The sequence below is a fragment of the Hemiscyllium ocellatum genome, chromosome 10 (genome assembly GCF_020745735.1).
Source record: "Hemiscyllium ocellatum isolate sHemOce1 chromosome 10, sHemOce1.pat.X.cur, whole genome shotgun sequence".
NCBI classification, from domain to species: Eukaryota; Metazoa; Chordata; class Chondrichthyes; order Orectolobiformes; family Hemiscylliidae; genus Hemiscyllium; species Hemiscyllium ocellatum.
Window position 1 is genome coordinate 82597580 of NC_083410.1, and position 27924 is coordinate 82625503.

At 42.7% G+C, this 27924-nt stretch overlaps 1 protein-coding gene across 1 annotated transcript in view; it reads right to left on the bottom strand.

Annotated features, from left to right (window-relative positions):
* The window catches only part of prkn (parkin RBR E3 ubiquitin protein ligase), a 1131251-nt gene that overhangs the window by 538520 nt on the left and 564807 nt on the right, over positions 1–27924 (bottom strand). Inside the window, exon 5 of the mRNA XM_060831013.1 lies at positions 1647–1730. Coding sequence (XP_060686996.1) covers positions 1647–1730 — 84 coding nt within the window. The remainder of the gene's footprint in view (positions 1–1646; positions 1731–27924) is intronic.

Below are 27924 nucleotides of genomic sequence, written 5' to 3' on the forward strand. Positions count from 1 at the left end.
AATGGTTGGGGGAATTGAAATGGGCTGTGACTGGGAGGTCCAGTCGGCCTCTGTGGACCCAGCTGCCATGCTCAATGAGGTGTTTCCTAAATTTATGCTCAGTCTTCCCGATGTAGGGAAGATGGCATGAGATACCCCCAACCTTGAGATAGTCTTTGCCAAATTCTTGTGAGATTATGCTACAAGACACACCACAATCCAGGTCATTTAGATCTGTAAGATTCTATCTGTAAGAAGTGCATTTCCATGGACAAGAACCCATTTAGGGGTCACTTGGTTGTGCTGGCAGTAAAACTGACACTCAAAATGTGAAGAGGCCATCAGATAAATGCCATGACCTCATACAAAAAACTAGAGGGGAAAGTAATTCAAAGCAAAGAGGGTTAGGCATAGCACCGTTGTACCCACACCCACCCAAAACCCAACTTTCCTCCACTCCCAAAGCTGCTTCCCCTCCATCTGGAAATTTTAAAAATTCCTGCCTTCTCCATACAGCACAGCCCCTGCCAAATTAAGTAGCAGTCAAAGTTCCTGGTTTCATTGCTGAGCTCCTAGCTTTTGCTTAGGCCAGCAGATCATGGGAATGTGATACCATCCTTGGACTGGGATGGCAGCTTTGGCGGCAGCCAGTTAATTCAGAGGGAAAACCCATAGGTTATCTGTGAACACAGACGATATGCATTTCCTATGGTCTGGATTAGCTAGTAGCCTTTTTCCGTCTGAAACAGAAAATTGGGGTAAGGAAAGTGTAGAATGCAATTTTTGGCAATTTCAGTTATCTATCATATTTGTGCTTCATGACCCAGCGACTGCTGGTCTGGCAAGGCCTCAATTTTAAAATTCATGTGTTTTCTTTGAGCACTTCCATGGCCATTCCTTTCCAATCTTTGTAATCTTGTAGTTGGGGAAATCAATTCAATGGGGTGGCACGGTGGCTCAGAGGCTAGTACTGCTGCCTCACAGTGCCAGGGACCAGGGTTTGTTTCCAGCCTTGGGTGCCTGTCTGTGTAGAGTTTGCACATTCTCCCTGTGTCTGCGTGGGTTTCCTTCAGGTGCTCCGGTTACCTCCCACAATCCAAAGATGTGCAGGTTAGGTAAATTCCCCATAGTGTTCGGGGATCTGTGGGTTAGGTGAATTAGTTAGGGGTCTGTTTCCACACAGTAGGGATTCTATGAATTCTGTAGCTCCACATACCTCTGAGACCTCTGCACTTATCTAGTTATGTACTTTTGTACATCCTGATTTCATTCTTTTATTTAAGGCGGCCATGCCGAACTCCTTCAGCCCTAAGTTCTGGAATTCCTTCCTTAAATTCTCCAGCTCTCTACTTCTGACTTCTCCTTCATCATTTCTTGAAACTCACCTCTTTGACCAAGCTTTTGGCCATCTACCCTATATTTCTTTCTGTGACTTGATGTCAAGTTTTATTTGTTATTGGCTCTGTTATTTGACTTGAAATATTTCAAAACATGGAAGTCAGCAGATAAATGTAATTTGACGCTATTTTGGGAATCAGGCAACAGAAAAGAAAGGAAATTGGCTTTTCTTTTTTTCAAAAAATGTTTTTCATCATTCTAACCACTATTTTTGTTAGGGTAGTGATCATCTCATATATTTGGTGCATAGAAATGAGAAATGCACTTACTGCAACAGTTCCATTGCAGTCTTCTGTTTGACACACACCTTTCATCCTACTCCTTTCCAAAACATCCTCCCAGCAAGATGGGTCCTACAGAGAAGCAGAAACATTTTCACAATTTTCCCAATATTTCAGAGAGTGTGGTAAAGTAAGTCAAATTTCTCTGACAATAAGATCAAAACAATAGGGACGCATTCGATCTTAAACATTACTATTTCTAACAAAAACAGAAGTTGCTGGAAAAGCTCAGCAGATCTGGCAGCATCTGTGAAGAGAAAACAGAGTTAACGTTTCAGGTCAGGTGACCCTTCCTGATTTGTTTCTGATTTACAGCATCCACAGTTCTTTCGGTTTTTAAATGCTATTTATAAAACTGGTACGTAGAACATCCGTATAGAAAGAAAATAGTTAAAGCTGACAGTGGGTTTGACTTTCACTATTATGGTGGGTAGACCAAGTTAGGAGATTTCCAACTCACTGGATGTGCTTCGGTAGCAAGTCTCGCACATGCTATGATCTTCTCTCCAGCAACATGGACAAAACTTGGCTGACTTATTCTGGAAACAGAGTGCAGGTGACAACGAAGGCAGATTTCCTCAGTTTACTCACACTTTGTCCCTGTTATATTGAAAGATGTGACTGGGTGGGTTACTCTTCGGAGAGTCAGTGTGGACTTGTTGGGCCGAAGGGCCTGTTTCCACACTGTAGGGAATCTAATCTAATCTAATCTAATGTTAGGCCATCTCGCCCTCACCCCTCAACTATTTCCAATGCCACATCTATGTCCTCGATATCAAATTGCAAACTCTCAATCACCCTGTGCCTCCCAATATCATCTATGCCAGTTGATGCCAATTTATTGCTTGTCCAGCACCTAGTATACTTGAGGTACAAAACTAATCAGCCACGCAAAAATGTGTGATATTGCCCAGAAGAAAAAAAACTCAGTCGCTAATCTGCTCTTGAAAAACCTATGGTTTTTACAATGCTATAAAAGTGTTAAGCACTTAGACCTTTAAAGCATTATTAACACGGGGATAATAAAGTTTTGAATGCAGAATGTGGATCCTTTTTAGTGTAGACACAGAATTTTCATGGGAAATCGAACTCTAAGGTTTTCATGCAAGGTCAAAACTTGAAGCCTTGACTATTGAATCACTCATTTTGTTGGTGATATTGGTGACAATGCAATGGTTGTGCTCTGTGTAGTTTTTTGTCCCAACCTACATTTATTGAAGCACTCAAAGTGCTCCAAAAAGATTTGCATTATTGGAGTTGCATATTTGCTGGAATCTGCAGGTCTAAATGGTTTGGCAATTTTGGGTTGACTTCAATTCCATCAAACATTTTCCTTGATTTTATCTTCGAGTATGTGTTGTCACATCTACTTTCTCAATTACAGAAAGGACATTTATTTTATGACCAGATCACAATTATCACAAACAATTATGTCTGTGAGCAGGCCATTTTGTGCGCAGTAAAGTTCATAAACACCTTTTCACCGCAGAGAGCGGCGTGAGCTGGGCGGAAGTGAGGTTGGAGCGCAGAGCTGGTCGGGTAGGTAAGTGATTGGTATTTAAAGAACTTACCTCGACGACAACGGTCTTTTCACCGCAGAGAGCGGCGCGAGCTGGGCGGAAGTGAGGTTGGAGCACAGAGCTGGTCAGGAAGGTAAGTGATTGGTATTTGAGTGGGTGTGTTCTAGACCCCAGGCCCTACTTCGTAGGGCCTCCCTCCCATCCTCCTCCCCTAACCTAACTTCAAAGTCCACAGGTAAGCGACTCAGTGTTATAGACTCAGTGTTCTTGTTTTGGAGACAAAGTGTACAGTCATGGCAGCGCAGGCAGTGGAATGTTCCTTCTGCAGGATGTTTGAGGTAGGGGTGACCACCGATACTCCTGCCGACTTCGTCTGCAGGAAATGCAGTCAGATCCTGCTCCTCACCGAATGAGTTAGGGAACTGGAACTGGAGTTGGATGAACTGAGGATTATTCGAGAGGCTGAGAGGGTGATTGATAGAAGCTACAGGGACATAGTTACGCCGGAGAACAGGTAGCTGGGTAACAGTTAGAGGTGGGAAGGGGAAGAAGCAGGCAGTGCAGGGTTCCCCTGTGGTCGTTCCCCTAAACAATAAGTATACAGCTTTGGAAACTGTTGGGGGGGGGGACAGCCTTGCAGGTGTAAGCTGCAGTGACGGGGTCTGTGGCGTGAGGTCTAGCTCTGAGACTCAGAAGGGAAAGGGGCAGAGGAGGAGAGTGCTAGTTATAGGAGACTCTCTAGTTAGAGGGACGGACAGGCAGTTCTGTGGACATGGGCGAGACTCTCGGATGGTTTGTTGCCTCCCGGGTGCCAGGGTCCGAGACGTCTCGGACCGTGTCTTCAGAATCCTTAAGGGGGAGGGTGTGCAGCCAGAAGTCGTGGTACACATTGGCACCAACGACATAGGTAGGAAGAGGGGTGGGGAGGTCATTCAAGAGCTCAGGGAGTTAGGCTGGAAGCTAAAAGCTAGGACAGACAGAGTTGTCATCTCTGGGTTGTTGCCGGTGCCATGTGACAGTGAGGCAAGGAATAGGGAGAGAGTGCAGTTGAACACGTGGCTGCAAGGATCGTGTAGGAGGGAGGGCTTCAGGTATTTGGACAATTGGACTGCATTCTGGGGAAGGTGGGACCTGTACAAACAGGACGGGTTGCACCTGAACCAGAAGGGCACCAATATCCTGGGGGGTAGGTTTGCTAGCACTCTTCGGGGGGGTTTAAACTAATTTGGCAGGGGGATGGGGTCCGGACTTGTAGTCCAGCAAGTAAGCTAGCTGTTTGTCAGGATGTCCAAGAATGTAGGGAGGCTGTGGAGAAGGTAGCACTGACAGGGAATACTTGCGGACACAGAGATGGGCTCAAGTGCGTATACTTCAACGCAAGGAGTATCAGAAATAAGGTGGGTCAACTTAAGGCGTGGATCGGTACCTGGGACTACGATGTTGTGGCCATCACGGAAACGTGGATAGATGAGGGACAGGAATGGTTGTTGGAGGTTCCTGGTTACAGATCTTTCAGTAAGATTAGGGAGGGTGGTAAAAAAGGAGGGGGGGGGTGGCATTGCTAATTAGGAATGGTATAACAGCTGCAGAAAGGAAGTTTGAGGGGGATCTGCCTTTGGAGGTAGTATGGGCTGAAGTCAGAAATAGAAAAGGTGCAGTCACCTTGTTGGGTGTTTACTATAGGCCCCCCAATAGCAGCAGAGATGTGGAGAAACAGATTGGGAAACAGATTTTGGAAAGGTGCAGAAGCCACAGGGTCGTAGTCATGGGCAACTTCAACTTCCCAAATATTGATTGGAAGCTCTTTAGATCAAGTAGATTGGACGGGGCGGTGTTTGTCAGTGTGTCCAGGAAGCTTTTCTAACTCAGTATGTAGATTGTCCAACCAGAGGGGAGGCCATATTGGATTTGGTACTCGGTAATGAACCGGGACAAGTGATGGGCTTGTTAGTGGGTGAACATTTTGGTGATGGTGACCACAATTCTGTGACTTTCACCTTGGTTATGGAGAGAGATAGGTGCGCACAACAGGGTAGATTTTACAATTGGGGGAAGGGAAATTACGATGCTGTAAGACAGGGTTGGAGGAGCATAAGTTGGGAGCATAGGCTGTCAGGGAAGGATGTGGTGGAAATGTGGAACTTTTTCAAGGAGCAGATACGACGCGTCCTTGATATGTATGTACCTACCAGGCAGGAAAGAAATGGTCGTGTGAGGGAGCCTTGGTTGAAGAGGGAGATTGAATGTCTAGTAAAGAGGAAGAAGGAGGCTTACATAAGGTTGAGGAAACAGGGTTCAGACAGGGCAGCGGAGGGATACAGGATAGCCAGAAGGGACCTGAAGAAAGGGATTAGGAGAGCTAAGAGAGGGCATGAAAAGTCCTTGGCGGATAGGATCAAGGATAACCCCAAGGCATTTTATGCTTATGTGAGAAACATGAGAATGACGAGAACGAGGGTAGGTCCGATCAAGGACAGTAGTGGGAGATTGTGTACTGAGTCGGAAGAGATAGGAGAGGTCTTGAATGAGTACTTTTCTTCTGTATTTACGAACGAGAGGGACCGTATTGTTGAAGAGGAGAGTGTGAAACGGACTGGTAAGCTAGAAGAGATACTTGTTAGGAAGGAAGATGTGTTGGACATTTTGAACAACTTGAGGATAGACAAGTCCCCCGGGCCTGACGGGATATATCCTAGGATTATGTGGGAAGCAAGAGAGGAAATTGCAGTACCGTTGGCAGTGATCTTTTCGTCTTCACTGTCAACGGGGGTGGTACCAGGGGACTGGCGAGTAGCGAATGTTGTGCCCCTGTTCAAAAAAGGGAATAGGGATAACCCCAGGAATTACAGGCCAGTTAGTCTTACTTCTGTGGTAGGCAAAGTAATGGAAAGGGTACTGAGGGATAGGATTTATGAGTATCTGGAAAGACACTGCTTGATTAGGGACAGCCAGCACGGATTTGTGAAGGGTAAGTCTTGCCTTACAAGTCTTATTGAATTCTTTGAGGAGGTGACCAAGCATGTGGATGAGGGTAGAGCAGTGGATGTAGTGTACATGGATTTTAGTAAGGCATTTGATAAGATTCCCCATGGTAGGCTTATGCGGAAAGTCAGGAGGCATGGGATAGAGGGAAATTTGGCCAATTGGATAGAAAACTGGCTAGCCGGTCGAAGTCAGAGAGTGGTAGTAGATGGTAAATATTCAGCCTGGAGCCCAGTTACAAGTGGAGTTCCGCAGGGATCAGTTCTGGGTCCTCTGCTGTTTGTAATTTTTATTAATGACTTGGATGAGGGAGTCGAAGGGTGGGTCAGTAAATTTGCAGATGATACAAAGATTGGTGGAGTTGTGGACAGTGAGGAGGGCTGTTGTTGGCTGCAAAGGGACTTAGATATGATGCAGACCTGGGCTGAGGAGTGGCAGATGGAGTTCAACCCTGCCAAGTGTGAGGTTGTCCATTTTGGAAGAACAAATAAGAATGCGGAATACAGGGTTAACGGTAGGGTTCTTAGTCAGATGGAGGAACAGAGGGATCTTGGGGTCTATGTACATAGATCTTTGAGAGTTGCCACTCAGGTGGATAGAGCTTGTAAGAAGGCCTATGGTGTATTAGCGTTCATTAGCAGAGGGATTGAATTCAAGAGTCGTGAAGTGATGTTGCAGCTGTACAGGACTTTGGTTAGGCCACATTTGGAGTACTGTGTGCAGTTCTGGTCGCCTCACTTTAGGAAAGATGTGGAAGCTTTGGAGAGGGTGCAGAGAAGATTTACCAGGATGTTGCCTGGAATGGAGAATAGGTCGTACGAGGATAGGTTGAGAGTTCTCGGCCTTTTCTCGTTGGAACGGCGAAGGATGAGGGGTGACTTGATAGAGGTTTATAAGATGATCAGAGGAATAGATAGAGTAGACAGTCAGAAACTTTTTCCCCGGGTACAACAGAGTGTTACATGGGGACATAAATTTAAGGTGAAGGGTGGAAGGTATAGGGGAGATGTCAGGGGTGGGTTCTTTACCCAGAGAGTGGTGGGGGCATGGAATGCGCTGCCCGTGGGAGTGGTAGAGTCAGAATCATTGGCGACTTTTAAGCGGCAATTGGATAGGTACATGGATGGGTGCTTAATCTAGGATAGATGTTCGGCACAACATCGTGGGCCGAAGGGCCTGTTCTGTGCTGTATTGTTCTATGTTCTATATTCTATGTTCTATGGTATATGAATCTATGCTTTGATATTGTTGGCTGAAGAACTAATTTAGGACAGGGTGTCCTTTTCTTCTCTGATTGAGCACAAAAGCTCCTGTCTTAATGCCCTAAACAATAAATGCATCATGAAAAATGTAACACTTTTTTTCACTACTATATTGAAAAGGCAACCTCAATTTTATTTCAAGGTCTTGATAAGGCTTGAACCCACTGCCTTATAATCTTAGAAACAACAAAACTGAGTTGACATTGTACTAATTAAATGTAAGATATAAGTAGAGAAACCAGAATCAATGTTATGAGGAAATATCAAGTCAAAATATTTCAGTGAGCATGCAAAGGTCACATTTGACAGTACCAGAAAATGATTATATCATGACCTTTGATGTTGACAGTGTCATTGATTGACATCTTGACAAGGTTTTGCCAAGTCTAAAAGCAGGGCTAGACCCAGGGAAGGAAACCGACTCTCTTAATATGGCTAACTCTTGTTAGTTACACGAACGAAGAACAAAATGAGTTGACCATTGGAAGAAATATGAAGATCAAAGTGTTTTCACATTGGAGAAAAAGTTTCGGGGTGATGAAGTACAACATTGTGACTTCTCTAGAGTCTTAATGACTAACTTTCTTCATTGATATTCTGTAGTTTATCCGTAGATGTTACTAGCTACCAAACATATTAAATGAAGGATGTGGAGCATATCAGCTTAACCACAGTACTGCAAATGTTTATCATTTTGAATTAGTGTTGCACAGATTTCAATAATTGACAGCGATAAAGTTGCACATTTTACTGCCAGGGTTTGCCTATTAAGCCAGTGGGCATGAAATGAAGGATGGTAGTGCAGGACTACCATGGGTTTCCACATGCACACTGACCACTGTTTACTTGCTGTGTGGTGAATGATGCATTACTGAGTTAGAATGGCTTACAGAGGTATGATTTCTTGTGTGTACCCCAAGACTTCCAATGGATTTTATCATGATACCAGTCAGCCAAATTTGGTCAATACACATGTAGGTAACGTCTGTATTTGCCATTCCTGAAACAAGGTTGGTGTTTTCTAGGACTATTTAAATTGCCACTGAAAATGTGTTGCTGGAAAAGCGCAGCAGGGCAGGCAGCATCCAAGGAACAGGAGAATCGACGTTTCGGGCATGAGTCCTTCTTCAGGAATGGAGAAGGGCTTATGCCCAAAACGTCGATTCTCCTGCTCCTTGGATGCTGCCTGACCTGCTGCGCTTTTCCAGCAACACATTTTTAGCTCTGATCTCCAGGATCTGCAGTCCTCACTTTCTCCTATTTAAATTGCCACTTTACAAGTCGGAGGTGAAGTGTTTAGGTTTATTTTTGGTAAGTTAGGGTTTGTGGAAGCACTGTTTTGAATTGCTTAAGAAACTTGCAGATAATTGCTTCACACAGTCAGCAAGGAAAAACAGTGCCTTACAAAGGTGTGGGTGCAGCACTATCTCACCTGCAACGTAACATGAAGACGAAGAGAAATAAAACAGAAACTTTGTGAGGGGTGAGAAGAAGCAGGACTCTTCATAGAAGATTCTAGCAACATGGGCCTTTTGGGAGCCTTATTTCTGCTTAATTACAAGTCTGACCAATATCAGAAGAGGGTCCACTTTAATAAAGAGGTCACCGTAGAGTATGTCACCTCTTTCGCACTGACCCGAAGCCAGAGTGCGGACAGCCCTAGTAGTGGCCATGAAGGTCACTGCCATGTAAAAACTTCTACATCAGTGATACCTTCCTAAAGGGAACAGCATATACCATAATACCAGGCCATTTTTACACATATAAGAGAGGTCACAGAGGCACTGTATATGGGAAAGAAAGGGACTTTGTCCTTTTCTGTTAGAGGACAGAAAATTAGGGCAAAAAAACACTTGGGTTCATGAATATAGTAAACTTCCCGGCAGTGTAGGGTGTCATTGATTGCATGTATGTTGCTCTGAGGACCTCCATTTCAAAAGGGGAGAGATTCAGGAATTGTGGGGCTACCTATCTCTGACCAGCTGGTGTTTTGCCACACTCTGAATTTCACCTTGATGAATGCTTGCTTTATTGGCAGTAGCCTTGTTAGTTATTTTGTATGCAGCCACATGCAAACTGCCTTCAAGCCTCCAAAACACACAGGAGGGTGAATGCTTAATGACAAAGGTGACCCCTCTACTTGTGGCTGATGATCCCTCTTGCCATTCCAGTATATGCAGTTATCAGGCCCTCCGTAAGAAGGATGGAGTAACCCACAAAACCATGGAGCAAGTAATCAGTCTCCTTAAGCAACAGTATCACCTCCCAGATTGCGCTGGGAGGTGCTCTACAAAATTCACCTGAGACTGTATCAATGCTTACGATGATATGCTGCATTCTATACAGCCTTGCCAGCCTGAGGGCTCAGTAACTATCTTTTGAGATCTGGAGGTCAGCAACACATCAACAACACAAAATAAATTATGCACCCTATTACAATCCCTTAGTGTGTGGGTGTCATATAGGTACTCTTTCCTGGTTTAGTGCTCCCGCACAGTGCTACCCATTGGCTGAATCATAACTGGTGGAAGATTGCTGACCTTGTCTGGAGAAGACTGCAGTATGCCTTTGACCAGCTATGGGCCGTGAATGTTCTAACTCAACATGGATGATGGGCGTCTGGGTTTAGAGTCATCAGTAAGCCCACACTGGAAGAGTGGAAGTGATTGAAGCATGAATATGTTTATCCTAAGAGACAGCAGCAAAGTTTGTGCTCCATACTGCCAATCCCATAGGCCAGATCCCAACAATTCTAGTAATTAGCTCATGCACAGACTGCCTGACTGTGAGAACCGAGAGCCCCATTAGGCATTGACTGTGACAGCTATCTGTGCTAATTGGCAGAGTCTGAGTCTTCATGCCATCTTCCACTTGCAGTAGTGACATTTCAGGTGAGGTGTGCAATAGTGGACCGTGAGACAGGAATCAGCAGGTGATACATCACAGATCAGAGTAGGCATTGTGCCATAGTGCGTCCCATAATGTTCACAGTGGAAAGCTGGAATCCAATTCCCAGCCAAATGAAAGAAGAAAGCATTCAATCAGGAATCCCACCACAGCAAGTCAAGGGTAGCCTCCAATACCAGTCCAAGGCTTTAAGGTATGGTCAATTAGCCAATAGGAGCAGTGAGCTTGCAGAGCAGAGAGCATACAGGTTTACTGGTGTCAGGGAGAGTTGGTGGGGGGGGGCTAAGGGTGGGTGACAGTAAGTGAGGAAAATTGTTGTAGACCATTGTGAGACTTATTAGGCATGAGCTTTGGAGGGAGATGTGTTCAGTAGCAGAGATGGAATAAGATTGAGGTATCAGAAAGAAGATGGTGGAACTTGTGCAGCAGAATAGAAAAGGTCAATGACCTTCTACCTATAATGCCGTGCATTCCTCCTGATTGACAATTGAGAACATGATATTTCCTAGCAAGGATTTCACCATGACACTTGAGTAAAGCATACAAGATGTCGGGAGGTGGTCCTTGAGATGAGCCTTACTGCACACCTTTCCCAATTCTACCGCCCATTTCACTCTAATCCATGTAACTCAGAGCCTGAAAACATTCTGCACATTGTGGCATTGTGGTTGGCTATGTCTGTCCTTGCTGAATGGGTTTCTGGATTTGTAAATAGTTGTGTGCATGCAGGCAGCAAGACTGGAACTTGTTTGGGGGTGTATTGTAAAGTTGCTCGGGTGAGTCTTGATTGTTCCAGTCTGCTGCTTGGTTGGTAACAGGGGTATGGTCCATGGAACAGCATGAGAAGTATACAGTATGTTAGGTGTGAGAAGTGGTATGCTGATGCACTCAAGTTGACCACATGAGCGAGATCATTAAAGATTTTTCTACATTGCTGCCATGCCCTCAGTATTACACTTAAGGCATAAATCCCTTCTGAGGCTCTGCCTTGATCGCTTTCTCCCCATTAGAGCAAACACAGCATCTTTCCAAGATTCCACTGCCTTAATTCTGGGCAGGGATCAGGAAGTGAAGTTGCTGGCATACCATTTCCCCAACTCATTGTTCTGAAATGGCTTTGATATGCCTTATCTGTTATCATTATAGTAGGACTTAGAACAGGTTATCCTTGGTCTTGGTCAATAGAGACTGCCAGAAGTGAGGTTGTTAATAAAGTAACCTTACATTAAACATTATTTAAACTATTTACAGAATTTGGTTAGCATGTTGCTTAACATAAAATCATCACTCTCAAGAGCCTCTTGTCATTTGATATTTTATATAACCAATGATGTATACTGACAATTTATATATTCAGCAGTAACCCCTGACATGACAGTTTCAGTCCATTTGACTAAATTTCCTTTTATAGTGACAGCAACTACAAAGAGGAAAGACACACTGGAGCATGATTTGCTTATAATGTGTTGACTAAGGTTATTTACATTGCTAAAAGGAGGATTGCAATGTTGAATGGACTTGGAGCGATGCAACAGTCATGAAAATGAGATGAATTCATCAGTTTCATGAATGGCGATGCCAGAGTTCAAAAGTTGTGACAGGTTATTTCTAGTCATGTTTGTTTTGGTACACTTTTTATTTGAGCATATACAATTATGATGCATGCAAATACAGTAAGCAAAATATTCCAGATGTATATTTTATCTAATGAAGATGATTATTATAACTGACTTACGTTTGTAGCCTTGCAACTTAACTGTCCTTTTTAATCCACAAATTTTATTGTGCTCTGTGGAAGGTTCTATTTACTTCAGTATGACAAGACAAAACAAAACAATTAATGGTAATATAGCTTTTTAACTTTCTGTATTCTGATTTATTTGTTGAAATGTGCTTGAAACTTCGAAACGTTGAAACTTGATATAAGTTTTGTGGTTGAGAATAAAGCTCCAAAGTTTGATCAAACCCTGAAAATAGGATTGGAAATTGCAATATCTCCTGCTGCCTGCTAATTACCATGATTTCAGTGAGAAGTCTGTACTAACAGCACTGTTGAGTAACTGTTCATCTCTGTTGGGCTTTCCGAAAATTGTGAAAGGTTTGCACTAGTTAAAACAAGCCTATATTACTTAAAACAAGCCGGATAACTTTAAAAGAAGAGTTCTGATTGGGATCGGTGTTGGAATTCAATCTATAATGCTGCTGACCTGAGGAAGACATGAGACTAGTGCAACATGAGAGAGAGAATGAGCTTCAAAATTTCAATGGTGTATTAATCCTTAGTCAAGTAGGTACAATTCAATAACACGGTTCATCCTCAGGAAGTTTAATGATCTTATCCAAGTGCCAAGGTGAGTAGAGTTGTCTTTAAATGTGATATTCCACCAGTTACATCGTTGACCTCATAAACTGCAATATATATCAACAGTCTTGCTCATCTACCAACAAGATTCATACATAACATGTTTATAGGTTCAGTTCAACATAACATACTCACACTACACATCAACACTTATTGATATAATTCCCTTGCTCTAACTGGTGAGGCACAGACATAGCTGCACATCTTTACCTCCATGGAAAACAGAGTGCTCACCATTGTTTAAGTGGCAATACAGTGACATAGAAGATGACAATAATCTCATAACCAATCTTCCTCCTCACATCCTGCTTCTTCATCCCATAACTGCCTTTAATATAAATGCTAAAGCTCTTACTTTCACCCACTCTACACCGTGTCCTTTCACCGCACCTTCCTTTGCATTGTTCTTATTTCAGCAACTTAAAAGCCATCACCTGGTCAAACATGGTGGAACAGGATGAAGTAGAATACCAAGAAGCCAGCGATAATGAGGAAACACTATCACTCATTCTCACATTTGCAGTCGGCAGCAGAGATACTGACACTTCAAATATTTAAGAGGATAGCTTAGAGGCAGGATATATGCACAAATGACCTGCAAACAAGGGAGAAGTATGGCACAGCTGTCAGCTCTCTGAAAGGCAACGTCGTGTCTAAGTGTTGCTGCAGAGAATTTAATTGAGGATCTTGATGGACCAGGCTATGGAGGAAAGTAAATGAGCTATGAGAATGTGTTATCTAAAATATTCATTTATAATGAATTGATTGGACACATAAATTCAGAGGAACCTCAATTATCTGAATATCAATTATCCAAATTTCAGATTATCCGAAGACGATCTCAAGGCCCCGGTAGAAACATTACATCAAAGAAGTGTTTCAACACTGATCATGTCTTTTGTTTACAATGATTAAAAATGAATTTGGCTTACTGAAATGTTGCCAAGAGCAGTTTTGAACAATGATGGGAGCCCAGCCACTGTCTCCAAATGACTGACCACCTGCCCTCTCACTCTCCCCACACTTTCTCTGCAGTTCTGCATGGGTGTACCCTGAACACCCCCTTCCCCAGATAATGTCTCTGACATTGTCCTGTACAGGGCAAAGGGGGAACTTGTCAAAAGGTTACAGTAAAAAGTTGTGTGTGTGCGCTATTTCGAGACTCACCCCCAAAGGTAGCAGCAGTCTAACTGTTGGTGTCCAGTCCAGCTGTCCTGGGGAAGGGGGGAACCAGGGTTGGGGGCTGATGGGAGCAGGGATCAGGGCGGATGGGGGCAGGGGTGGGGCAGATGGGAGGGGGGATGGGGTTGGATGAGGTTGGGGGCGTTGGCAGGGGTGTGAGGGCTGAAGGGGCCTCACAGGGGCAGGGGCAGGCAGCCGGGTCGGATGGTGAGTGGGGGCGGTGTTCGATGGGGTTGGGGGGGGCAGACGGGGGCGGGGTAGATAGTGTGCAAGGGTGGACGACGTTGGGGGAGGGGGCTCGTGCACGCTATGCTGCTGCCTAGTCTCCTGAACAGGGAGCGGACATAGCCAGTGCTCACTGTGTCAGTCCCGGTAAACTGATAGGGGGGCAGTGGGAGGTCCCTTACACACAAATGTGTGTCTGCTCAGAAACAAACCCTGTGACAGAGAGAGGGAGCAAGGCAGGCAGAGCAAGAAAAATGGAAACTTCAGGAAGCTCCGAGCCCCAGAGGGGAGACATTGCATTATTAACCAAATAATCAATTATCCAAATGAAGTAGTGCCCACCCATCTCATTCAGATAATGGAGGTTCCTCTGGTCATAAACAGTCAATGAGAATTAGATGAACAAATATGGGGAGATTGTGGAGACTTGCAGGAGCAATGGGGTTGTCATAGTAGAGGATATTAATTTTCCTAACTTGACTGGGTGTGCCGGAGCATTAAGCCTTAGATGGGGTGGAATTTGTTAAGTGTGTTCAGGAAAGTTTCCTCAGCAGTATACAGAAGAACCTCAATTATCCGGCATTCAATTATCCAGTATTCAATTAACCGAACAAAATACTCCCCACCTGTGTCCTTTGGATAATCGAGGTTCTTCTGTATAGAGGTTCCTACTCAGGAAGGGACAAAATTCAACCTACTCTTGGGAAATATGGCAGGACAGGTCATGGAGGTGACAGTGGGGGAGCACTTTGGGACCAGTGACCATGGCTCTATTAATTTTAAAATAGTTATGGAGCGGGACAAACTGGTCCATAGTTCAAGTTCTAAATTGGGGCAAGGCAAATTTACGAGCTTATACGAGTTGATTGGAGTAGTTTGGTTGCAGGCAAAGGGACCGCCGGCAAGTGGGAGGCCTTATAAGTGTGATAGTTAGAATTCAAGGTCTGCATGTTCCTGTGAGGGTGAAGGGCAAGGTTGGCAGGAATAGGGAATATTTGATGACAAGGGATATTGATGCTTTGACCAGAAAAAAGAAGGTGGCATGGCTAAGGTACAGGCAGCCGGGGTCAAGGGAATTCCTGGAGGTATGCAGGGGAAATAGGAGTTTGCTGAAGAAGGAAATCAGGACAGTGAAAAGGGGGCACGAGATAGCTTTGGCTGAAAAGATTAGGGTGAATCCAAAGTATATTAAAGGAAAAAGAATAACTAGAGAGAGAACACGACCCCTCAAGGACCAAACAGGACATGTATGCGTGTGGAACCGCAGGAGATGAGCAAGGTCCTTAATGAATATTTCACCTCTATGTTTATCATGCTCCAGTATACTCTGGGTAGGTTGCACAGCAGAGTCATCAGCCACATGGTTAGAGGATAGCCTTTGATGTCTCATTTTGGTTTAATGTGGTGGTTCAAATACATATGGCAAAGAGGTCAGCCACAGAATGAAGTAATGATAACTGTTGCTAGGATACAGAACATTGACACGCACGATTTACTGCTTACAGTCATGCACCAGCTGCATCTTGAGACAATATAACCCCTTTCAAGTTTGTTACTCCATGAGTTGATATTCCCACACGTGACATATGAGCAGTCAGCAGCAGCCTACAGCATGGGTAAGCCTGTAATTTGCACAATGCCACAAGCTCCTTAGCCTGTTTGCTCTCTGATATAAAGAATAAAACGTAGACAGTTCTCTTTGAACAAAAGCGCATCAATTACCTCCCTTATACAAGAGAACAGGAAGCTGGAAAGTGTTCCAAATATCTCTAGCTGTAGCCTTAAGGATGCATGGCCACAGTCAACACCACAGCCACTGAGAATGAAACACCTTTCATGCTCTGAGTTAGTAATTGTTGCTATTGCACGTGGAAATTTTCAGAAAGCACATTCTCTGTGAAGTGCAGACATCAGACACACTACTCCTTACAATCAGAGAGTCATAGAGATGTACAGCACAGAAACAGACCCTTCGGTCCAACTTGTCCACGCTGAACAAATAACCCAATCTAATCTAGTTCCCACCTGCCAGCACCTGGCCCATATCCCTCCAAACTCTTTCTATTCATATACCCATTCAGATGCCTTTTAAATGTTGCAATTGTACCAGCCTCCACCACTTCCTCTGGCAGCTCATTCCATACACGTACCACACTCTGTGTGAAAAAGTTGCCCCTTAGGTCTCTTTTATAACTTTCCCCTCTCACCCTAAACCTACGCCCTCTAGTTCTAGACTCCTCCGCCCCAGGGAAAAGACCTTGTCTATTTACTCTATCCGTGCCCTTCGTGGTTTTATAAACCTCTATAAGGTAATCTTTCGCCTCTGACACTCCAGGGAAAACAGCCCCAGCCTATTCAGCCTCTCCCTATAGCTCAAATCCTCCAACCCTGGCAACATCCTTGTAAATCTTTTCTGAACCCTTTCAGGTTTCACAACATTCTTCCGATTGCAAGCAATATTCCAACAGTGGCCTAACCAATGTACAGCTGCAACATGACCTCCCAATTCCTGTACTCAGTACTCTGACCAGTAAAGGAAAGCATACCAAACACTTTCTTCACTATCCTATTTACCTGCAACTCTACTTTCAAGGAGCTATGAATCTGTACTTCAAGGTCTCTTTGCTCAGCCACACTCCCTAGAACTTGATCATTAAGTGTATAAGTTCTGCTAAGATTTGCTTTCCCAAAATGCAGCAGCTTGCATTCCTTAATGAAGTTCACATAGGAACACCTTGAGCATACACAGCTTCCTGCAGACAGGCCTTTCTATCCTTTGTCTGTATACCTCTTGTAAAAATTTATCCCAGCCTGTGTGCATTCCCCTTCACATGCTGTGATCTGAAGCGAATGCATCCTCACATAGTGAAGAGTAATTGGTTTGTATGGAAACATTGGATGCAGGACCAACTCTGTCATTGTCATACCCTATGAATTTCAGTGACTTTAAAGAACGCTGGAAAGCACCAAAGCCTTATACATCAAAAGCAATAACAAGAGGAAATCAATCAGCCAAATAGCCTGAAAGTATTTGACGTTTAAATGGTGCTGGTAATGGTGGTGGTAACCAGAGGAGGTGGTTCTTTCTTCTGCTGAATTGTGTTCAGCCATAAATGTTTAAATAGATGTCATTAGCTGGAGCTCCAGTATGGCCAAGCTGATGTCAAATCAATGTTAAGTGTTTATTGAAGTTTTTCAATTGATTACCATTTCTTCATAAACTACAACTGATGTCCTGCCAAACAAAGCAATCCAGGAGGAGGTGATTTTTTAATCCCTTAGATGAGAGATATTGACAGTTATATCAATTTAAGAGGCCTCTAGGCATTTGAATACATTTGGATTATTACACTAGAGATCCCAGCAAGGCTTTTAATAGTTTGAAGGTAGTTTGAATACTTATCAGGAAAAATACTCTCATGCATCTCATTGCTTACAATACTAATCAATTTCAAAGCCAAATAGCCTTTGTAAGACAGAGGCATATGACAAATTAAATCTAGCTTACAATGTTGCATTTAAATTTTGAAACTGAATGAACTTTTTTTTGTAGTTCAAGGCCTGTCAGTAAAAGAGTTCTAGCATCATCTGGTAAGCTTTCTCTAAACCGCTCCTAATGTGATAACATATTTACATAAGCAAGGCAAAAAAACACTACACAGTACTCTAGGCGTGGTCTCATTATTGCCCTGGATAACTGAAGCACAACGTCACTCCTGTTGTATTTAATTCTCCTCAGATAAATTATATCTTTCTACTAGCTTGCATATTAACTTATTGTGATACATGCACTAGGACACCCAGATCTCTCTGCATGTCAGAGCTCTTTAATTCCTTGCTTTAATCCCTTAGATAGTATGTTTTTTTAATTCTTTGAAATCAGCAAGTTTGGCAACTATGCCTTCCATCTTTCATCCAAGTCATTTATATAAATTGTGAACAGTTGAGGCCCGATCACTGTGGCACATCACTCATTAAATCTTGCCAAATATATCTGAAAAGTACATTCCTGCTTTTTGCTTCTTATTAACCAACCAATTTATCCATGCCAAAATCTACCTCCTTTAACATGAGCATTTATTTTCAGCAATGATCTCCTATTTGGCACTTTATCAAATGTCATCTAGAAATCTAAGTATGGTAGAGCCATCAGTTCCTCTTTATCCACAGCACATGTTACTCCTTCAAATAATTCCAATAGAGTTTTCATTTTGGTTGGATAGATGACAACAGGGGGGTTGGTCTAACCTGGTTTCCCCTTCACAAAACTATGTGGACTCTGCCTGATTACCTCAAACTTATCAAAGTACCCTATTTAATAATAACCTCTAATAACTTCCTGATGACAGATGTTGAAGTAACTGGCCTGTTATGTCTTGCATCTTGTCTCCCTCCCTTTTTGAATAAAGGAGTTATAATTTCTATTTTCAAATATAATGGGAACATTTCCAAATCCAGGGCATTTTGGAAAATTAAACCCACAACCAACTTCTTTTAAGACCTAGAATGAAGCCTGGACACTTCTTAATCCAAAGATCCAACAATTTACTCAGTATCACTTATTGGTAATTGTGATGAACCGAAATCTCCCCCGTATTCCATTTCCTAATTTATTGTTGTTTTAGGAATGTTACTTATATCATCTGTATGAAAACTAATATACACATTTGGTTCAATTCCTCTAACATTTGGAGTCATTGATCCTTTGGTGCAACTTATCCATGCTGACCAGGTTTCCTAAACTAGCTAGAACCATCTGCCTGCATTTGGCCCATATCTGCATAAAACGTTCCTCTCCATGTACCTGTCCAAGGTGTGTCTTACCACAGCCAATGTGAGGAAAACCCTACGCAGAGTTAACCCACGTAAGGCTGCTGAACCAGAAACCATCCCTGGCAGAGAGCTTAGAGGATGCTCTGATGTACTGGCAGATGTTCTCCCTGAGCTGCGCCATAGTTCCAATGTGCTTCATGGTCACTACCGTCGCCCTCTGCCGAAGAAGTCTTTAGCGTCCTGCCCCATTACGCTAACACGCATCATCATCAAGTGCTTTGAGAGGCTCATAATGAGGCATCTTAAGACCCTGATGCCCTCCTCACTGGACACCTTGCAGTTTCCGTATCAACCCAACCGCTCAACAGATGATGTCATTTCCACCACCCTCCATCTGGCCCTCACCCACCTGGAGAAGAAGGACACCTATGTCAGACTGCTGTATATAGACTTCAGTTTGGCATTAAATACCATCATTCCTCAGCACCTGACTGGAAAGCTGAGTATGCTGGGCCTAAATACCTCCTTGTGTAACTGGATCCTGGACTTCCTGACTGGCAGGCCTCAGTCAGTCTGGATCGGGAACAGCATCTCCAACACCATTACACTGAACAGGGGCTGCCCAGGGATGTGTGCTCAGTCCACTGCTGTTCACCCTGCTGATACACAACTGTGCAGTGATGCACAGGTCAAACCACATCATCAAGTTCACTGATGATATGACTGCAGTGGATCTCATCAGCAGAAACAATGAGTCAGCATACAGAGAGGAGGTGCAGCAGCTAACGTACTGGTACAAAGTCAACAACTTATTTCTGAACGTGGACAAGATGAAGGAGATGGCTGTTGACTTCAGGAGGGCACGGAGCAAACACTCTCCACTGTAAATCGATGGCTCCCCAATGGAGATCATGAAGAGCACCAAATTTCTTAGCATACACCTAGTATGAATCTCACCTGGACCCTCAACACCAGCTCCACAGCCAAGAAAGCCCAGCAGTGTCTTTACTTTCTGCATAGGCTGAGGAAAGCCCACCTCCCAACTACTATCTTCACCACATTCAACAAGGGGTTCATTGAGAGTACCCTGAGCTGCTGATTCACTGCCTGGTTTGGGAATTGCACCATCTCGGATCATAAGACCCTACAACAGATTGTGAGGACAGCTGAGAAGACCATCATGGTCTCTCTACCCTCCATTATAGACATTTACTCCACACACTGCATCCAAAAGGCTAAGAGCATTGTGGGATACCCCACACACCCCTCATTCAAACTCTTCTCCCTCCTGCCATCTGGCAGAAGATACCGAGCATTTGGTCTCTCACGGCCAGACTGTGGAACAGTTTCTTCCCCTGAGCCATCAGGTTCCTTAACACGGGATGATTGGACTCTTTCCCATCTAAAATTCTTTGCACAATTTTGAGTTGCTGATGGAAAAATGTCTACTATTTATCATTTATCTATTAAACTGTAATTTGCATGTTTTGCACTTCTTATGCACTTTATGAAATGTATGATTGTGTAGGTTGTGCTGTCCATGTAGCACCCTCAGTCCTGGAGGAACACTGTCTCATATTTACTGTACCTGTTGTATATGGTAGAAATGACAAATAGAAAGCTACTCTACTCTCCAAATGACTCTTATATGTTGTAATTGTATTCGCCTCTATCATTTCCGCTGGAAACTTGTGTCTTATGCCTCTGTGTTGAAAACGCTGCTCCTCAGATCCCTTTTACATCTTTCCCCTCTGAGCTTAAACTTATGCTCTCTAGTTTTGGACTCCTCTACCCTGGGAAAAGACCTGGCCTATTCTATGCTGCTCATGATTTTATAAAGTCTCAATAAGTCACACCTCATCCTTCTATGCTTCAGTGAAAAAAAAATTCCAGCCTATCCAGCTTCTCCTTATAATTCAAACGCTTCAGTCTTGGCAACTTTTTTGTAAATCTTTTTTGCACTGTTCCAGTTTAATAACATCCTATCTTTCCTTACTTTCTATTATTAGTTCTCAGTCTCAATTTCTATTGCACCAACACTCACTCTTATTTTATGTATTTGTAGAAACTACCAGGGCAACATCTTGTAGATGTCTTATTAATGTGGCCTATGATGGGTTTTACGATAGAATTGCACGAGAAATCCGGTGAGGCATATTTGGAGTATCTTGTGCCCATTTTGATATGACAAATTTCTCGCTTGGCAGAGGCAAGTTATTAATTATGGCTAATTATTGTTTGTTAAACACCATGTTAACATCCCAACTCACCTCATTAATATTCAGCTTCCTATCTTACCAAATGTGTTAAAGCTAGATGTCGACAAATCTTAACATGGAAACCAGTGGGTACCTTGAAACATCAGTTATATCCACTTGCACTGCAGAATCTCCATGTTGGACACTGGGCACCAACATTTTAGGGCATGCTCCATGGGCACTAGCCAAATGCTACCTACAGCCTCTTATGAATTCTTATGACACATCTCAGGTCCACTTAGAGTCATAGAGATGTACAGCATGGAAACAGACCCTTCGGTCCAACTCGTCCATGCTGACCAGATATCCCAACCCAATCTAGTCCCACCTGCTAGCACCCGGCCCATATCCCTCCAAACTCTTCCTATTCATATACCCATCCAAATTCCTCTTAAATGTTGCAATTGTACCAGCCTCCACCACATCCTCTGGCAGCTCATTCCATACACGTACCACCCTCTGCGTGAAAAAGTTGCCACATAGATAACTTTTATATCTTTTCCCTCTCACCCTAAACCTATGCCCTCTAGTTCTGGACTCCCTGACCCCAAGGAAAAGACTTTGTCTATTACAAGATGCTTCTGCATTTCAATGTTGAACTACAAGTTGCATCTGCAACCATCATTGTAATGTTGCAGCAAGGTCACTGTGTACTCAGGAAGACATACCCAACTCATGAGTAGGTAAAGCTGCATCATGGGCTCTTCACTCGCTGGTGTGGCACTCACTCATTCTGAGTTTACTTGGATGCTAATAACCTCCCTGCCTTGTATTTCTGCAATATGCCATTGTGCACTTGACTCCCCCAGCCAGGCTCATGTTATTTCTGTGCTGCCTTGTCATTCAGCACAGACATAAAGGCAGGAAGCTTATCATAGTTGTCAGCACACCTCAGTCAAATCAAGGGGGCTGGCCTTCACTGAAGAGGTCCCACACAGCCCACGGGTTTGGACACAGTCAGTCAGCCACTTGAAGCTATCAGGATCAGGATGCTCTCTGTTGAAAGAGAGTGAGGATTTCAAAGACAGGTAGCCAACCACCCATCTTAACTCTTTCTGTACAATCAGGGATTATTTTTCATCCAATAATGAGAGAGAGAGAGAGAGATTAGAGGAGATGAAAGTAAGTGTTAATTTTTATCTAGCTGGGGAAATGTCCTGAGCAAGTGAGTCAGGAGCACGGACAGCATTCAGGGTTAGTGCTCTCAAAAGCTAGGATAGATGACAGCAAATGAAGAAAGATCTTGCAGGTGAGTGAGTGTGAAGTATCAGAGAAATTGTGAGACTTATGCAGGCAGACTGTATAAGGATATTGGGCATTCCCCTAAACTTAATCATGTGGTAACCTCAGACCAGGGTTGGAATGCTCTGATATTGTGGCCACCACTACTGGTCTGGGGAGAAGAGGATGTCCTATATTTGTATCAAGCTGTCCAGCAGAACCTGTAGATCCCTGCCCACCAAGTAGGGTGCCAATGTCCCCCTGTGTGCTATGTCCAAGGCAAGTGTCAGGAATTGTGCTTGTCAAGATGCACAATGGGCTTTTAAAGATGACATGGGCCTAAAGGATGCCAGATAATTCCAGCAATGGCAAGTTGCTCTGGGAATGGCACATAGTAACACTGGGCTGGAATTGAATGTAGGGCGGTGTAGGTACTCAATGAAAGGAATTTGGTATGAAATGGTGGGAAAACTTGGTAGCTCTCATGGCAAAGATCCTTCCAAAAAACTCAATGCAACTCATATTTGGCGTAAAATACGTAAAAGTCAGCAATCAATATGCTTTAGAGTTCTAGCTAGCAATTCAAAATTTTCTTTTAAATTTTTTGATCATTTTATGATCTGGTCCATTTTTTGACCTGCAACCAATCTTTGCAAACTGTATGCATTTTTAATTTAAATTTGACACAATCTTTAACATTTCTTGTTAACTATAGATAGTGAGTTCATTCCTTAGAATTTTTCTTATCATAGGAATATATCTAACATAGCCCCCTTAAAAGTCTGCCACTGTAACTCTATTGACCTATTCTTAAACTAACTTGCCAAATCATTTTAGCCAGCTCTGCTTTCAAGTCCTCATAACTACCCTTACTTAGATTTTAAAAAGTAATCTTGTCTACTTGTCTCTCCTTCTAACTGAATGGAAAGCTCAATTTTATTATGGTCACGGCTACTCTGGGCACCTTCACTGTAAGATCATTAATTAAAGCTATTACATTACACAATGTACCAGGTCTAGTTTAGCCAGTTCCTGGTTGGTTCCAGACATACTGTTCTAAGAAACTATCGTAAAAACACCTCAGACCATCTGACTTTTCTAGTTGATATACAGAATTATATCTTCCATGACTACAGCATCTGTAGTGATTATAATGAGGCCAGGTAACTGGACACCTTCTAATATGAGTTCCCTGATTGGGGATGTTAATGTGGCCCAGACAGGGAGCCCTGACTGACATTTAAAAAGGGCAAGTGTTAAAGATATGAGAATCTGGTGCCTGACTCTGGATGAGGCAGTACTAAAGGGAAGGATTGTTCAAGTATAAATAATAGTCAGTTGGTGATTAGATACCAGTCTCTGTGGAGCTATTTCAGTACTTTTCTGATGAATTCTCATGATTTCTTCCTTTAAGCTCCACCCTGCTATGTGATAACTATGAGCAGACTTGTGCTGAGCTTCCACAAGTGACTTATCTTTATAATTTCTCACCTCCACCCAAACCATTTCCACATCCTGGTTTCCTGAACTTATATCTCCCTCTCTCGTGTGCTAATACCATAATTAACTAACAGGGTCACCCCTCCACTATTTCCTAGCCCTTGATCTGCCAAAATCTTTTGTACCCTTCAGAATTCAGATCCCGTAATGTCATCCCGCAGCCATGTCTCTGTAATGGCCATCAGATCATGTTTATTTATTTCTATTTACACTCTCAGTTCATCTGTTTAGTTTCAAATGCTGTGCGCATTCAGATATAGAGACCACAGTTTTATCATTTTTTTGGTAAATTTTGTTGGCTTACTCTGATTTGTACTCTCTGTCCTGTCCTGTCACGGACTGTTAATGTTAGTTTAAGCAGTACTCTTAGTACTAATACCTTTCTCTTTGGTTTTAACTCCACTCTTTAATTTACCATGTTCTCAAATTTAATCCTTTGTTCCGACTATTGACTGGAGAAATAGCGTTTTGGGAGTCAAAGTCTGCATTAGCACAACAGTTGGTAAGACATGTTATGCCCATGTGAATCATTCTCTTGACCCCGTTGTAACCAACCCCGATTGCTACTGCCCAGCCTCCCAAGCAGTAGCACAACACACCATAATTGGTATTTTGATTCTGATATGGCTCTTCTTCAGAAGAGTTCCTGAGTTCTGAAAAAGGGTCATACCACATTGGAAATGTTAACTCTGTTTCTATTTCATGCTGTGAGACCAAGAATTGCTATGTTTGCAGAAATTCTCTGGACTTTGCTGTGGTTGCAGTATTCTTGATTAATTGATTTTGCAAGGAATGTGCTAACGCCTGAAAGGGGCCACCTGATTTTTGTATTGGATCCCAAGAAGAAATGAATCAGACTACTTGTATCTGGTTAGGGTATTTGGACGATCTTATAAGGTTATTGTGCAGCCACAAAATTGAGGAGAAAAGGATATAAAGAAACTCTTCGAAGAACTCAGGGCAGCGACAACTCCAGAGACCCACCATAACAACAAGAAGGAAAGAAGACAGTATCAAGATATGGGGCTAATCATTTAGGACTGAGTAGCTTTGGAATTATATGCCAAGTCTCCATTGTTAAATAGACTTAAGGCTGAGATTGACAGGTTTTTCATCTTTCAGGGAATCAAGAGATATGGGGAGTGGGCAGGAAAGTAGAATTGATGCCCAAAATCAGCCATGATTGTACTGAATGGTGGAACATGCTCGATGGGCCATTTAGTCTAATCCAGTTAGGCAGATTGGACGTGCTAAATTACCCATAATGTCCAGGGATGTGAAGGCTAAGTGGACTATCCATAGGAAATGCATGGTTACAGGGATAGGCTAGGGGAGTCGGTCTGCTAAAATGTTCTTCAGAAGGGTGCTGTGGACTTGATGGGCCAAATGGCCTGCTTTCACACGTTATGAATTCCATGATTCTATGTTTCTAAATGTTGTGTTCATGTGCAATGTAATTTGGTAGTCATGTAGTTTAATGAGTATGCATAACGTACTAATGTGTTAAATATAGCAGCATGAGGGCTCAGTGGTTCATGCTGCTGCCTCACAGTGCCAGGGATCTGGGTTCGATTCTAACCTTGGGGGAACTGTTTGTGTGCAGTTTGCACATTTTTCCCATATCTGTGTAGGTTTCCTCTGGTGCTGTGATTTGCTCCCACAGTCCAAATATGTATGGGTTAGGTGGATTGGCCATTGGATAGCACACGGGAGGTATGTCAGAGCAGGATGCACTTCAGAGGGTCAGTGTGGACTCAATAGGCTGAATGGCCTTCTTCTACACTATAGAGATTCTATACTGAGATTCTATATGAAACATACGTACCAGTTGCTTGTCAGAAACCATGAACCATCTTTGTTTGCTGTCAACATTTTTCCCAACTTCTATCTTGCCATCAAGAAACTGATATTTTGCCTCCTTCATAACTAAATGCACCTGTCTGCCTTGTTCTCAGCTCTTGAGAGCTTCCCTGGATCTATCCCAAAAGGTGAAAGGAATTTGGAACCCTCTTCCAAAAACTGCAATTGATCAAATAGGAAGTAAATGGATTTTTGTGATCTAAAGGTACTAAAGAATAATAGGAAAAGGCAAATCTATGATTTTCGTTCTCAGATCAGCCATGCTCCAACTGAAAGACAAAACAAGTTCAAGGGCAAAAATGGTCTACTCCTGCCTTCACGTACTTCTTGATTCAATAATATTTTAAAAATAATTGAAATTGAACCCACCTTTAAGACTGCTTTCACATGTAGAAATATGCCATCCTTCTGGCCTACATGTGACTCCAGACCCACAGCAATGTGGTTGACTCATAACTCTGCCCTGGGCAATTAGGGTGAGAGAATAACTGCTGGCCATATCTCATGAACAAATAAAAGGAAACCAGAAGGGAATAATCCTGCTGAACTTAGAGCAGTCCAATTACATAGAGGGGGTTCAATGGGCATTCGCCCCCTATTACCAAATGTAAGGCATACAACACCTGTGTTATCTCATGACCTGACCCAATTTTAGGTGTCCATGGTTTCAGGTTTAGTTTAGCGTAGCTGGAATTTTTCCCTACTCACTGCACAATCTGAATGCATGCAATATTTGCAATGTGGTTCATCATTTGAAGATATAAATTAAGGTAAAGTGTACAATTTAATTGCCATTACACAGATGTGGCGACAGGCTGAGCGAGATTTGGAACTAAATATCGAAGAATATTTGTCAGTTAGGAGTGAGAAGCAAAAAAGGAAAAGGAGGTGGAGCAGTACTCTTAATAAGGGGTGAGACCAGTTCATTACTGAGAAAAGGTCTTAGATTAAAGGCTCAAAATGTAGAAACAGTTTGCGTAGAACCAAGAAACAGCAAAGGACAACAAATACTGGTTTAAGTTGTTTATAAGTCACCAAACAATAGTGATAATTTCAGGCACAGTATAAATCAGGAAATCAGAGTTGCATGTAATGTGGGAAAAACAATGATACTGGGTGACTTCAATTTACTTTTAGACAGCATAACTGGAGAAACCTAATCAGCATTGAGGCACCGGAGGATGAATTCCTGGAGTAATTTATGAATAGGTTTCTGGAGCAGTATGTTGAAGAAAATAACTGTGAAAATGTTACTTTAGATTTAAAGAGAAAGGGATAATTAATAGCCTTGCTGGCAAGCGATTTTTGGAATTAGTTACCATAATGTCATAAAATTTTGCATTACATTTGAATATGTATAAAACCATGGTCTTCAATTAGAATAAGGGAAACTATGCAAGTATGAGGAACAAGTTAGCTATGGTAGTTTGAGTTATTACAACGGTAAACAGGCAATGGCTGGTATTTAAACGGATACTACATTGTCTACAAAAGGTACACATTTCTCTAAGGCACCAACACCAAATGGGAGAGATAACTCAAACATGGCTCATAAAAGGAAGTAAAGATTACATTGAATCAAGTGTAGTGTGTTGTGCGGTTGCCAGAAAATGTGGTAAAGCTGAGGTTAGGGAGCAATTTAGTATTCAGCAAAGCAGGTCCAAGAAACTGATAAAGGAAAAAGTAAAGAGAATATGAAAGCCACTATGTGAAACATAAGTCAGACGTAAAAGTTTTTGTTTGTGCATAAGAAACAGAAAAGATTAGCCAGGATAAATCTGATTTCATTACAATTAGAGACAAGAGAATTCATATTAGAGAATTGGAAATAACAGGGAAACTAAATGTCTTTGTGCCTGTCTTCAGCAGAAGATGCAAAAAAAAATTGCAGAAATATTAACCAATCAAAGAAAATGAGAAACTGAGGAACTATCTGAAATTAATATCAGTAAGGCCATAGTATTTGAAAAGTTAACTGGGGGATTGAAGGAGGTAGCCGTAGGGATATATATTTTGGAAAGGTTCTTGCAGACTGGAAAGTAGCAAGTGCAACCCTTCTATTTGAGAAGGGAGGGAGAGAGAATGGAGAACTAAAGTTTGATGTCAGGAGTAGGGAAGATGCTAGAATTGATTACAAATGATGTGATAACTGGCCAGGTGACTTTTAAGTCCACTGAAAAAAACTGATGAAATCGCAGCTTAATATCTTGTCTG